At 40.1% G+C, this 14,494-nt stretch overlaps 1 protein-coding gene across 4 annotated transcripts in view; it reads right to left on the bottom strand.

Moving 5' to 3' along the window:
* Positions 1 to 501: 501 nt before the first annotated feature.
* Positions 502 to 14,494, bottom strand: part of PFKM (phosphofructokinase, muscle) — a 46,945-nt gene continuing 32,952 nt past the window's right edge. For all 4 annotated transcript variants that reach the window (XM_088137985.1, XM_088137986.1, XM_088137983.1 and 1 more), the window contains exons 14-23: positions 13,767 to 13,913; positions 12,588 to 12,658; positions 11,856 to 11,943; positions 10,807 to 10,959; positions 9,016 to 9,180; positions 6,978 to 7,039; positions 4,636 to 4,747; positions 2,838 to 2,937; positions 2,319 to 2,424; positions 502 to 1,243 (exon numbers count right to left, since the gene is read on the bottom strand). In XM_088137985.1, the coding sequence (XP_087994111.1) occupies positions 1,096 to 1,243; positions 2,319 to 2,424; positions 2,838 to 2,937; positions 4,636 to 4,747; positions 6,978 to 7,039; positions 9,016 to 9,180; positions 10,807 to 10,959; positions 11,856 to 11,943; positions 12,588 to 12,658; positions 13,767 to 13,913 (1,152 nt within the window). In that variant the 3' untranslated portion in view covers positions 502 to 1,095. The remainder of the gene's footprint in view (positions 1,244 to 2,318; positions 2,425 to 2,837; positions 2,938 to 4,635; positions 4,748 to 6,977; positions 7,040 to 9,015; positions 9,181 to 10,806; positions 10,960 to 11,855; positions 11,944 to 12,587; positions 12,659 to 13,766; positions 13,914 to 14,494) is intronic.

Here is a 14,494-nt window from a genome sequence, read left to right as displayed (position 1 = left end):
ACTTCCATGTACAAAAAAGAGCAAGTGTGCCATTCTGCTAGTATTTTGAAGGCTGTTTCTAAAACTACAAGTTTACTAGTCACCAATTCACAAGAGCTGCCCTATGTAGACTTCATCAATTTAATGTCTATATAAGCATGTACCCAAAGAGCAAAACATACACCTCTGTATGCATCAAAGTAGCTGCTGCTTCTACATGGATATGCTTCCCTGTCATATGTAAAAAATGCTGAGGGTGATTTTATACAGCCTGTGCAGTCTTCCCTTTAAGTCAATCTGAGTGGAACTTACTCTGGATAAAGAAAGAAAATGTGATTGGGAATGGGAGAGACCCAGCAATGACTAGATATTCCACAGGCTTAGTGGAACAATTTGTATCCAGTCTATTCAATGCAGGCATCTATGATTTTTTATTTTTGTAATATACTTGCAGCACAGAGGTTGGTGACACAATTAAAGAAAATGAAATAGGGAGCAAAGATATTACAACCTCTAGTCAAATAGTTCCTGTTTTTTTTATTTTGAGCACTTGAATGAGTTGAATCTATTTTGGGGTTGTTACCATTCAGATGAAAAACGTCCTAATAACAGTCATTCTGTCCAGTTCAAATTATAACAGGATGAAGAAAATTCTATGAAAGTACATTCCTGGGTGTAGCAAACAGCCTTGGCTAGTCTTTCCCAAACTGGCTAGGAAAATCTGGCAGCAGTAGTCCATTCCACTCTGGAGAAAAATGGCCTAGAAGCATATGGTTATATAATACTGATAAACCTAAGAGAATAATCTCTCTTAATATTTCTTATTATTAAGGCTTAATATCTGGATGGAAAGACTAGCAGGGAGCCTATTTAAGTTGCCTTGAGCTTTCCAAGAGAATTAACAACAATAGAAGGTTTTGCCAAGTGTTAGGTATGGTGTGATGTAATGGTATGCCATTTACGATAGTCATGTGCCCCCAATTACAGTACATAACACTAGATGGAAAGCTGCATGCTAAACCAGGGAAGGAGCTGATAAATTGTGATTTATTTAGAGGTCTCCTTACATGCCATGATTGAAAGGGGAGGGGTAGCTGCACCTGGCTTGCTAACTGTTCACAGAGCACCTTCGCCAGATACTCTCTTGCGAGTGATATGCTCCAAGTGGGCTTTCTCTGAGATGTCAAGCTCAATCTTGTACTTGGCTAGAATCTTCAAGATGGGACGAAGCTTCAGCCACCACTGCGATTTGGGGATGCGATGTCTGTCAAAGAAGGATAAAGATAAGGTAAGGGTCTCCATGGCAGGGTTATCCGTTCCATTGCAATGTATTTTGGTTGCTACAGCTCCTGTGTCTTTGAGAGAGATTTACCTGAGCCTTGGGAAGCTTGCAGCAAGCTATATGTTAAACCATATACCCGTGTTTTGCATATACAAGCAGAAATGAGCCCATGCAAAGCATGAGGCTCAAGCACTTTCTACCACATGACCAAAGAAAGTACAAAGAATTCCACTTCACTCCAGGAGATGTCTGGTTTGTTACACGTGAACTAGAAATTATTTAACACTTGAGTAGTTTTTAAAAACACAAACATTCCTAAAACACTGGACTCTTTGTGCTTGCTTAACAAATTAGAATTTTATTTTAAACCACAATTCATAACAAGCCAGGAATCTGCTAAACTGAAACTAAGTTCTGAAGGTTTAGTCTTTCTCGCAGAATTTGGGAGGAGAGAACCCTGTCCAAAAGTTCTGCTTTGGTATATAACTGTAATGTATGGCTTGGCGTTACATGTGAAATGAGTCAAGTTCAATGAATTACCAACAAGTTATTTAAGTCATTCAGCTATAAGCTTAACTGATTATTATTAGACTTATACCCTGACTTTTCTCAAGGAATTCAAGGCAGATCTTCCCCACAATACCAGCTCTGGAAGTATGTTGGGCTGAAGATATGTTTGAAGTTGGATTAGAACCTGGATTTTCCTAGTCCTACTCTACCATCTTATCCACTACAGTGCCTCACTGCAGATTAAGTCTGCAATATTTGTTCCATTGTCAGAAAAATCTCCAATTTTAGGCTTCCTGCCCTCTGCCATTTTTTAGACTTTTGAACTTTTGAACCACAAAAAGACCAGATGATTAGCTGACACAGTAAATACTATGGCAGTAGCATGTAAGTCATGTTTTAGTCAAAGTATTTTGTTCTAACAATAAGGGATAGAAACTATTTTTAAAAGATTGTTTGGCTCCCAACTAACATTGTGGATTAACTTAACCTTTCATGGTACACTTTCTTTGTTCTGATTATTCCTACAGAGAAGATAAGACAGACTTACTCAAAATCTGTTTCTTCTTTGAGTTCCGTGAGGGGCTGGAATACCAGGGCCCGTCTGCGCATACCCAGCAGACAAGCCGAATCAGCAGTGTTGGCAAAGATACGACCTGCAAAAAAAGCACTATAAAATGTTTCAAGTTTTTATGAAAACGTTGAGTTTTTATTCTTCTATTGAAAGCTCCCTTGGAAAACATTTATGTTGAAACACTAGGTACAAAGTAATAAATCATAGTTTAGCAGAAAAGTCTTCCGTTAAAAAAAATCTGGAATTAAGTATCAGGCTTTGAATATAATGAAAAGATCTTAAGGAACAATCCAAGATCAGTTTAATGGTTTCCATTCTCAGACTGACTTTGAACTGTAGCCCCAAGATTCAAGACCATCATAGACAGTATCAAACCTCTGGTGTAGAGATTCTTTTGCCTACTGTAACTAATTTCTCTTCTACCCAGTTTATTCCCAACAGAGGTGTGGTTGCCCCCCAGTCCAAGAGGCAATCCAAAAGAAAACTCCTACATACCATGTCTGGAACACTCTTTGATCTTGCCAGACATCCACGCCACTGCTTTGGCACCCATTTTTGTTCCAAAGTTTCGGTCAAATGGAGTTGGTGACCCACCCTGTGAGGGTAGAAGGAGAGTCGTGTTGAATTATGTATTAAGCCACGTAGTTATGGAAAGGTGATAAGGAAGGTAGCTTGAAGCTTGAAGATCTCTGGGGTGGAGAGAACTACAGTGATGCTGTTGAGACTGATAAGGAAACAGGATTTAGTGGACTAATGGGAGTTTACTGCCCCATTACACTAATTAAAATAGGTGGGTTCTCACATAGTACCAAGTCATGTTTTATTTTAACAGTGGTTCGTTGAACAAATTTCACATACCGTACTGTTAGGGTTGGCAACACAGAGCTCATGACATGCTAGATAACACCCCCTGATCCATGAAACAGAATAATATTTAGAAAGATTAAACATGGTCAAAATCTCATGAGATAGTTAAATATTGGAAGAGCTCTATTTTCACATTTGTTGATATTTTCGCTATTTTCATTATCTAATTTAAAATGAAATTGAATGAAACTCTGATGGTACTCACTACCTGAAAACATTGTTGAACCCTGCACTAAGCCAAACCAAACAAACCCTTTTATGGCTGAATGTGACACATAAACCCCAGGATAATGTTATAGTCTTCTCAACCAGTTCTACTGAAGAAGAATTTATCCTCAGGATAAGCACAGACAAAGATGCTTTATTTTTCTAAAGGCACCCTATTAAGACAATCCTCGGTTATTTACATCTCTTATATAGAAAAGCTTTATATATTGCACCAATATGAAAATTATCTAGAAGAAAAACATAAGGATCTTTGAAGCCCATGTTACTGCGGCTTTTCTGAGAACAAGCAGGTTTACTTCTGGGTAGGAAACAGCCTGAGAATTCCACACAATCTTTAAAATAATAGTGTATAAAGTAATGCCGTTATTTTGCACATAACAGGCTGACACTGAAAAATGGAAGTTGCCTACGTTGGTAGAGGAGAGAACAAACAGACCTGAAAGCCCTGTTTGATACTGGTCCATTGTCACTAGTCATGGTGTTTCAAATTTGGCTATCTCCTTCCGTATGTACCTACCTGGACCTTAAGATCTTCCAATGATGCTCTCCTCCAGGTCCTCCCTTAAAGCTTCTTCCATGGTGGCACCCCATTTATGGAATTCCCTCCCCAGCAAGGCACCCACTTTAACATAATTTCCATGCCAGACAAAGATCTGTTTTTCCCATTTTTTAAATTGGCTTTTAATTCTATTTTAATCCATATTGTTTTAGGTTTTGAATGACTGCCTTGCTACTGCCTAGTCTGTATGGTGCATTTTGCATTTCATTTGATTTTATTGTATATGCTTTTATTCAAATTGTATTTTTTTAATGTGCTTTATTGTAAATCACCCAGAGAGTTTTGGCTATTGGGCAATTTACATGTTTTAATAAATAAATAAATGAGGAAACCAAACCATCTCCCTCTTTTTGGGGGGGGCTAGTGGGGGGGAAGGGAAAAGTAAACTTCAAAACAGAAAATCAGAGCTTCCTCTTGAATGACAGTCACCTAGTTGCTCAATCAATGAAGTATCAACAATACTCAGGGCAGTATATGACCTACTGGAAATCTATAGAAGGGGAATCAATCTACCTATCTGTGTGTTTTCTGTCATAGTTCCATTCCTTCCATCCCTTCCTTGTTCGTGAAATTATTAACATTTGATTAGCGGTCTTTTGGTCCCAGCAAGGTAACGAAACTCTCAGGTTTCAGACATACCTGCTGCATGTGTCCCAAAACGTTCTTTCTGGTATCAAAGATACCTTTTCCTTCCTCCGAATACAAATTATATATGAAATCTGTGGTATAATTTTCATTGCATTTTTCATTCCTGGAAAGGGGAAAAAGAGGCATATAAAATTGACTAAATAAATAGCTCCTAAATGAAAAATGTTTTGCTATAATTCTGTAAAACGGGCATTTTATTTCAAAATGTTATTGACAACTCTTGCACATACTTTGACTTCCTATCTGTAGTTTGACCCAGTCTTCTTGCTTTGCTGATTAAAATCTTGTTCTTGTTCTATAGCCTATAATTTGTAGTAATTAATGCTGGGGGTAGATGATGCGTCCTGACATTCAACCCACCTGGAAGGCACCTTGTTCAGGAAGGTGGGTTTCAAAGAGCAGCCACAAGCAGTTCTTCAACCTTTGAGAAGAATCTGGCTCTTTTGAGCATCCAAAACTTATCTTCATCAAATGCAAACTCGGCCTCCAACCCTTCACACAGAAATCAGGTGAACTGAAAAGCTGCTGCACTTAATTTAATGTGTGCCTCAAAGTGGGGGAAAAAGTGTGTGTGCATATGTGCATACAGGTATTAAAACGCTTGTGCTGTCTTCCATGTGATACCTCCATTGAATGGGAAACTTGTGACCTTCCTGAGCTACATTTTCTACAGCCCCAGCTAGTTGTGAAGGATGTTGAGACCTGTAGATCCGTAACTTCTAGAGATATGCCTGTGTGATAGTCTTTAAGTAACAACATCTGCCCAGGAGAGCCAACACTTTTTTCTGTTTCATTTCTCATGGTGCCTTTTGGCTAGAGAAAGTGAAAAAGCGAGTTACCATGTAGGATGCCTGTTTCTCAATTGGTACATGAGATTGTGGTGAGGAAAGGACCTCATTTCTCTAATGGGAGGTGGGGTGGGCTGCCTGAAACACCTTGAGGTTCATTTTATTTTGCTGATTTTGCTAGTTGGAGATGGGCACAATACTCATTCCCTATTTACCAATATAAACAGTTGAATGGACTGCTAAGTAGTGAACGGGCACTTCTGGCTATATGCTGGTTTGAAAGTACTTCTATGTCTCCTAATCCCACAGTATCAGCAGTGTTGGACAGCTGAACAGGGTTTTTTTTTTCCTTACCACAGCTAAACTGTAGTCAAAACTGTGACAAAACTAGCATTTTCTAGGGCACTGCACACTTAAAAAAACAACTCATACAAGTAAGCATCTTTCTACAATTCATAGATGCCTGAAAAAAAGTATAGCTGCTTTAAGAGACATACTAGCTTTAAGATTAGATTCCTCATAGGAGCAGCATTTTTTTTTTCAGGCTTATAAAGAAACACTGCACTTGCACTTAATTTGAAGCATTTCTGAATTATTTTCAAAGCATGCACCACCCTAGTAATTTCTTTTGCAGTGCTCTGAATTGCCATGACTTTATGGAGCTCATGGGCAGTCCATTTCCTGCTTCCCCTAACCTCCTGGAGCTCAGCCTTTCTAGCAGGTCCTTTAAAGAGAATGGTGGCTTTACAGCTTCGTAGCTCAATAATAATAATAATAATTATTATTATTATTATGAGATCAAACACACACTGACAGGCATGCAAAATGAAGCAAGTGTGTGTGCAACTTATTTTATTTCCTCTCTAGTGGAGTGAGCATTTTTTCCACTCCAAGATTTGGTCCAGCTGGGTGGAATTTGTTTGATGTTCTTTGGAAGAAACCCTTCTTCCTAGTGTTTCAAGATTGGCAGCATTGAAGACAACTACAAGTTGGTTTCTTGAGGGTGTAGGAAGTAAACAATGGCAAGTGGAATGGACCAACCTTAGATGGTAATGAATTATAGTGAAGTTATTAAATTGTTCTATGAAGTGCTTCCAAGCCCAAGTTATTTTGGGAAAATATTGATAAAGATGCACACTACAATTATGGCAACATATGCTTAAAAATACCCTTGCTTCTGCCTTTCTTGCAAAGTGTCAGCAATTCAAAGTAATCCAGACCCAGAAACCAAAATCATGAATACTAATGCTACCTTTATTGTAAGGTTACAGTAACAGAATCTTGCCAGTCTGAAAGCACTTCCCCCCTCCCTTGCCTTTACGTTCCAGAGAACTAGGGAGGGTCCCTTCTGAGACATTTTCTCAAATTACATTCCTGCTTTGGACTCAGATTTCTCTTATCAGACTATTGTCTAGGCTGCAGCTCTTCCTCCCATCTCTCTGTTATCCTCACAGCTCATTACACAAAGGAATATCTTTTATCACCTTACAGAGAACTGAATTACTTCTAAACGTTTAATCGCCTCTAATAAGTTTAGTCCGGTACCTCAATATTAGGCCTCTTTTCACTGTGGTTTTCATTTTTTCAGTCAGATGTTCCACGTTCATCTGTAAACCAAAGAAAGAATGGCACCATTTGTTCTTAACCCTCAAATTGTGTATTAACACATTTCAAATACAGTACTGTAGATTTTGTTACATCGGTCAAGCCAGTAGCTTTACCACATTCTTATGACAGAATCAAAATGCACTACCCATGTGGGAACACTTCTCCACATCAAGTTTATTAGGTGGTGGGTTGTATGTATTAAAGCCAATGATACTGTGTTTGGATTTGTGGATATGAGCACACTAAATTATTCTCTCTGTAAAAACCAAACTGCATTATGTCCACATCTATTTGCATTAGTGAGGACAGAGCCAGGACCCACAGGGACAAATGTCCTAAAGTTCTGAATTGGTTTTGTTCTCCCTTCCCAGATGTCTGATGGCTTCTGACCAAAGACAAACCCAGAAAAATAAGTAATGAAGAGATGTAACCGGCATTCTCTTTTGGAGGGAGGCAGGGGATTATATTGCACCTTTCTGAATGAAAGGCAAGCCAAATAAGCAGTTATAATTTTATTCTACCTTTCTCTTAGGAGCAATCAATACCACAATTGCACCCAGTGCAGAGATTAAGCAATGTTGGCTGGTTGGCTGGAAGAACAAATCACATAGTGAAGCAGCTGATAACTTCTTCCGTCCCATTCATTTCTCTGATAAAAAAGTGGTGTTGCCCCAGCTTAATTACAGTTAGAGATTTAATATCCAAACCAAAATCTGTTGATAAGCATATGTGAGTGTTGGCGGGGAGGGGGATTGAGAAAATGGAAAAGCATCTTATAGTACATCAAAACAGAACTGGAGAGGTGGTTGAGGTTCTGTTTTGATGCCCTGGAGACTGTGAGGGGTGGGATAGGAAAGAACAGGCTGAGACCACTCCCAACTTGACTAAATGGCTTTGGATGCAAAAGCCCTCCAATTCCAGAGATACTCTATTTTGGCTCTGGACAGGGCTGTGCTTCCCCATGCTGAGCTGGTTTGTAATCTGGGGGTTCTCGTGGACTGCTTCAAGAGCAGCGGTAGCTGGAACTAGGAGGACCTTTGTATAGATCCCATTGGTGTACCCTTCCTGGATCAATCACTTGCACAATGGTCACCTCCCGTCTGGATTACTGCAATCTACTCTACAAGACCTGTACATGGGGCTGCCTTTGAAGATCAATCAGAAACTGCAACAGAATGCCAACAGCTGTAGGTACAAAGTGATTTGCTCGTGTAACACCGCCACTCCAAGAGCAGCACTTGGTTACCAGTTTGTTTCCAGGTGCAAGTCAAGGTGCTGGTTATCACCTTTAAAGCCCTTCATGGTTCAAGACTTGGATACCTGTTGACCACTACGGTCTCTGCCCATCCTTTAAGAATTTGGAACAGAAGGCTCCCTCCAGATCTGACCTGAAGGGTCTTCAGAGACCGTTGGGTCCAGCCTTCTCAATCATTGCCCCCCGCCCCCCTGCAACAGCATTCACCTGATATCAGATGAGCCCCAGCCCTGTTACCTTTTCATAAAACTATTAAGATCTGACTGTCTCAGCATGCCTTAAGGTTCATGCCTCTCCTGGGGGGTGACTGTATATGAGCATGGTTGTTTATTTGCAGTAGGAAATTACTGCCATGTTTAGTTTTTAATCCTATCACTGTTCTGAAAGTGTGTAAGCCACTTAGAGTCAGACATGACTGGAGTGCCATATAAACTTAGTAAAATAATCATAGTGACAAAAAAGAAATAAATAATCAATCCTTCTCATGCAATAGTGTGTTTCTGATAGCATGGATTCCCTCTAGCTTCTAACGGGTATTTTCCCCTGCTCTACCAAGAGATTCAGGGCTCTTCTAAGACACAACAGAGCACAGTTGTTCAGATCCTGAGCCCAACTCTTCCCCTGTTCGTGGTATGACCCCCCTAGATTGACACACACTGTTCTCCTCAGGCCAGGTATGCGGTTATAGAGCAAACATTTGCCTCTGCAAAAGATGTTCACCTCCAAGTCATGGATGGTGAAAGGGTCTTCATAAATGTAGGCTGCATCTGCTCCAGCTGCTAAGCCTGCCATAGTAGCCAGGTAGCCGCAATAGCCTCCCATGGTTTCAATGATGAAGACCCGCCGCTTGGTGCCGGCTGCAGACTGTTTGATGCGGTCACAAGTCTAGGAAGGAAACAAATCAGGCAAAGAAGAAAAGCTTTGAATGGGAGCTGGGAAAGGTCCTTTTGGAACCATTTGGGGTGTCTTAGCTTTGATTTCTTAAGACATATTCATTTAAATGTGCAATGATCAACCAAATATAGGAGGGAGGGAATATAAAAAGAGAGTGGTTTATCTAGACCAGTGCGAGGTAGAAATATATAACATACAAATTTTTTCTTATATTGAGACAGACACCAAGGCCTGCATTCTCTTCTCTGACTGGGAGCAACTTTCCAAGTGACCCAAGTGGGGTTCTGCACGCAAAGCTAGCACTTTGCCACTGAGCAACCCCCCCTTTCATTACTTTCAAAAGCACAAAATTGCCTAAGACAAATTGTTCATTGGCCATTTAGCTTAGCCTAGGGTTAGTACTCAGGATTTAGGAACAGCCTTCTTTCAAAAGTATTTTCAAAATAGACAGGCCCTGTGGGGACAATGGTGGCTTAGTCATCTCTGCGAGAGGGGAGATGGCACTGCAGCTGGACCGGTGGCTGACAGCGAGTGCTGGCCACCCAACTTGCTCCAGATTAAGGGGGAAGCAAGAAATCAACCCATTTGGTTTCCGGGATGGCCATTCCTTGTAAACTGATCGCAGAAACAGAAGCTTCTGCAAACAGCTTGCTAGCGAGCAGCTGGGAGGCTGGGAATCCATCTTTGTTCACAGCTGTGGTGCAGCCTAAATATGGTCACTAGAGCCGGCTGAACCCCATTTCTAAATCACTTTGGAATATAATTATTTTTTAACTTAAGAGAGACCTTCCTTTGCAACAGATGAGAAAACACCAAGAGAATTACTTATTATTTCTGGGACTATAACTTTAAAAGAATTAGAATTTTATTGTAATTTGATTAATTTGCAAAAAGCTGGAAGATAAGGAGAATACAAAAAAGATATAAAATTACTTATGGTGAAAGGGGAAGATTTATTCATTAAAAGTTCAATTTTATGAAACTCCATCTGTATTAATTGGACTTGATTTTTTTATGGGATTATACAATACCTACGGTTGCTTGATTTGGGGGGAAGGAAAAAAAATGGCTAGAAGAGGCCCCTTGGAGCAGCCGTTAGAAAATAAAACAACTTCTTTAAGTTTACTCCAATGTTTGATGAACTAGAGCTAAATTCAAGTCCCTTGAAAAAAAAAATAGAGGAAAGATGGGATAAGATGGTTAATTTTGAAATGGAGGTGGAGACTGACTTGAAAGTGGATCTGAGCTTAAAAAAATACTGGTTTATGAAGGTGGTATGAACAAAGATGCTGTGGATTTGAAAATGGATTTTAAAATGCCTAAGGAGAAGAGTGATATGGAAAAGGATGCCAGAATGGATCTACAAGTGAAACCAACTGATGTCATAATGATCAAAGGGACATAAAAATAATGGAAAAGAAGAGTGACTTGGAAAGACTCTTTATCTTGGATTTGCAAAAGGAATGTGTTAAATCGGTGAGGCTGTTTCTGGGAAGAGACAAAGAGAAATTAATGGGGCTGTTTCTGGGAGAAGACAATGCAAATGTAAGCACTGGTGAGATTCTGGCCTTGATTAATTTTCTTGAACTGAAACTGGGATGCTAGCAAGGCACTTACCGCTGTTATGGTATTGAGGGCCGTGTCTGCACCAATGCTGAAGTCGGAGCCTGGCACATTGTTAGACACAGTAGCAGGAATCACACAGATCGGGATGCAGAGCTCTTCATATTTGCACCGGCCTTCAATCATCTCCAGGCTGCCAGTGAAAGCCTACCAAAAGGGGAAAAAATAAGGGGGATTCCACTTCCATAATCTGACCAGGAAGGGTAACATCAACTTCCCAAACTGGTTCAGATGCTGCACCCAAACTTCAGGGATTACATGACATGACATGACATGACATGACATGACATGACATGACATGACATGACATTTTGGATTTATCTCCACCCATCTCCCCCAATGGGGAACTCTGGGGGGCTCATAAAGTACATCTTAACCATTACAATTACAATTACACCTACTCTAATACAACTACAGTGCAACCCTATTCTATTGTGGCCAGCAGCAGTTGCAAGGGAGTCAACTCATCCAGATGATCTTGCAACCCTCCGTCTCCTGCAGCTTCCAGCTCCTCCCTTTCCCTCTCTACTGATAACACAGATGCTTCATTCCCATTATCATTTTTCCCTAGAATCAGACTTGCACCAGAATCAACTATGAACACATTTTCCTTTGTTCAGTTGGCTTAAGATGCAGATGTCAGACAGACAGACAGACAGACAGGCATTTTTTTTTTAACCATCAGTGAATCACATTTTGCCTGGGGAAAGAGATCTGTGGAATACGAATAGTTCCACACGTAGATATGTCTTCCTATTGATCCTATACAGGGAGTGCCCGGGTTAAGAATGCCCCATTTACAGATGACCCATAGTTAAGAACAGAGCCTATTGTAACAAAATTTGAGTTACTTGAGTTAAATACACAATGGTTTGAGTTCATTACACAATACTACTTATACAGTATTATACAATAATACTGTTCCGGCTTATATACAAATTCGATTTAAGGACAGACCTTGGAAATGGAACTTGTTCTTAATCTGGGGACACCCTGTATCCATGATGAGTGGATCTAATAGCCTAGGGTCTCCACAGACCTACCTCAAAACCACCAATGATAATCAGCCCATGGATATTAAAACTGGCAATGTTGTTGCTGATTTCCTCAAAGTATTTCTTGGGTAGAATCCTACGATCAAACAGGCAGAAGCAATAAAAAATACCAATGATCCTCCTATACATCGTCCCTTTAATTTACTCACAGAAAGTACCAGGGTCTCCATTATCCCCAAAGCTCCCAGTTCTTAGTCACCCTCAGCTGGGAACTGAACAATGTGACTCAGCACAGGACGTGTTTGGAGCATTTCAGTTATTTCCAGTGCTGAAATTACATAGCCTCAACGGAGTCTACATGATGTCTCTGCATGAATTATTGCCCTAGGCAGTGTTTCTCGATCTCAGCAGCTTTAAGATGGGTGTACTTCAACTTCCAGAATCCTGGGAGTTGAAGTCCACACATCTTAAAGTTGCTGAGGTTGAGAAACACTGCTCCAGGGTTCTTTTAATTAGCCTCCACTGGGGGAAAAATAACACTGCTGTACCTCTACAGTGGATATGGGTGACCTCCAGTCACTCCTGATATAAAGAGACAGAACTTCCTGCCCTTGGAGGAGGCTGTTGGATGCTTATCTGCATAAGCCACAGGTTTTGACTTTAAATGTGAACCTTTTAGCAATGTGTGTTTCAATTTATATCAGAAGAAAGCTATTTCAAAGCGTTAATTTATTTTTAACCACGGCAATTTATTCTGAAGCCTCTCCCCCTTCATAATACCTTTTGGTTCCAAGGTTTGATCCACCTTTTCCCGTCCAACCACCAACTCCTGACCACCCTATTTCTTCAATCTGAAAAGAGAAAGCAGGACGGGGAAGAATTTCTTAGTTCAGCAAGCTTTTTAGCACGGCAACACAATTATGATGATGTTCTGCTCAATAATCACACAGTGGGATATAGAAGAAGGAATGCTTTAAGATGCATGATGGACTTGTGAAAAAAACAAAAAGATACTGAACATAAATACACATGGTGATGCAGAGTTTTTAAAAATTAATATTCAGATGACACTGGAATTTTTCTTATTAGGACTTATGGACAGTCAACTAGAAAAGGCTCATGGACGATTGGTTTTATACATGGCAACTGCAGCGAGGCTATTATATATACAAAGATGGAAAAATACAGAAATACCCATAATGGCAGAATGGATTGTGAAGATGGCTGAGCTTGCAGAAATGGCGAAATTGACTTGTTTGATTAAGGAGGGAACAACAATTTACAAAAGACTGGAAACCCTTTAAAGACTTTTTGGCGAAAATGGACAAAAACGAATTGGTGATTTCGGAATTTATTGATTAAAAAGGTTAGTTTATGGGAAAAAGGGAACCATGATATGTAATTTGGGAAGGTGGAAATGGTAATTACTATGTTTGTAATTGCTGCAAAGAAGATCAGGAGTCGCTTCTTTAGGTATCTTTCTCTCTTTTTTTTGGTTATCTTCCACTTTTTCTTATATCCTTTCATATTCCTTTCTTTTTTCTACTTTTCCTTTTATGTTTCTATAGTTTTTTAATCTTGTGTAAATTTTTTTTAAATAAAAATTATATTCTAAAACAAGGAATGCTTTAAGAAAGGAACAAACTTCCTTGGCTTTTTGGTGGAAAGTGTTTTTTATCTGATTTTTAGCTTATTTGAGTCTAAGGGGAAATGTCCCATTTTTGTCCCTTTGGAAGGGGCTGGGGCATTTTAGGAGTGTAAATATGTGTTTTTCTACTCTTATTTTTGAGAAAAATAATTAAAAACGGCGCTGCTGAAAATTGGCCATTCTGCTACAGACTTCAGAATACCCATCAGGTGCTGGTTTAGGCTGCAAAGTGAAGGCCTAAGGACCACACCTGGCTCAGAGGTTGTCCACCCTGTTGTAAGAGAAATGGATGGACAGATTAAATTAATTACCCTCCCTTCAGCAAGGCCCTCAAACCCATCATGCACAGCCAGCATCTTATGTCCATGGATCAAGCCAATCCTGACGGTGGATCTCACAGCTGCGTTCATGCCTGCGGCTGGTGCACCTACATTCATCACCGCCAAATTGTAGCCACTCTGGAAGAAAGAAAAGGATCAGGCTAAAGTCAGAAATGGCTTCAAGTATATATGGTACACACACTTCCCCCCTTCAAAGTACTGTTTGTTTTGGGATCCTGAATTCCTCTGGAGGAACCAACCCCCAGGTACATAAACTGAGCAGGCTGCTCAGTTTAGGATCAAGTTTTAGTATCATCGGTTTGGAATGGCTGCAGTTCTCCAGGCTCTCAGATTGAGCTATCCACTAAGAGAGCAGGAGACACCTCTGTTTCCTCCTAGATGAAGAAAAGACTAGCATGATACACCACTCCGCTTGTCAAACTGGAAGAATACTTAGTAGAGCGAATGGAGGGGGTGGAGGGGGAGAGGGGGTCTATCCCTCCATTTCTACCCTCCTCCATCCAAAGCACCATGTAAATGGGCATGTATTCAGACATTCAAAGTTCTAAAGAGGACACTTCATCCTTCAACAGGAAATATGGAAAATCTTGTCTTAGAACCATAGTTTTATTCTAGATCATATTATTTGTCTCTCTCACTAGGAGCAGTTCTCCAAGGTTCTCAGACAGAGAAAGGACATCCATCATCCTTCTAGCTGG

The sequence above is a fragment of the Python bivittatus genome, unplaced genomic scaffold, assembly GCF_059951505.1.
Source record: "Python bivittatus isolate LINGU-HERP-01145 unplaced genomic scaffold, Pbiv_v1 ctg000220_np1212, whole genome shotgun sequence".
Taxonomy (NCBI): Eukaryota; Metazoa; Chordata; class Lepidosauria; order Squamata; family Pythonidae; genus Python; species Python bivittatus.
This window is presented reverse-complemented; position numbering and strand designations above follow the sequence as displayed.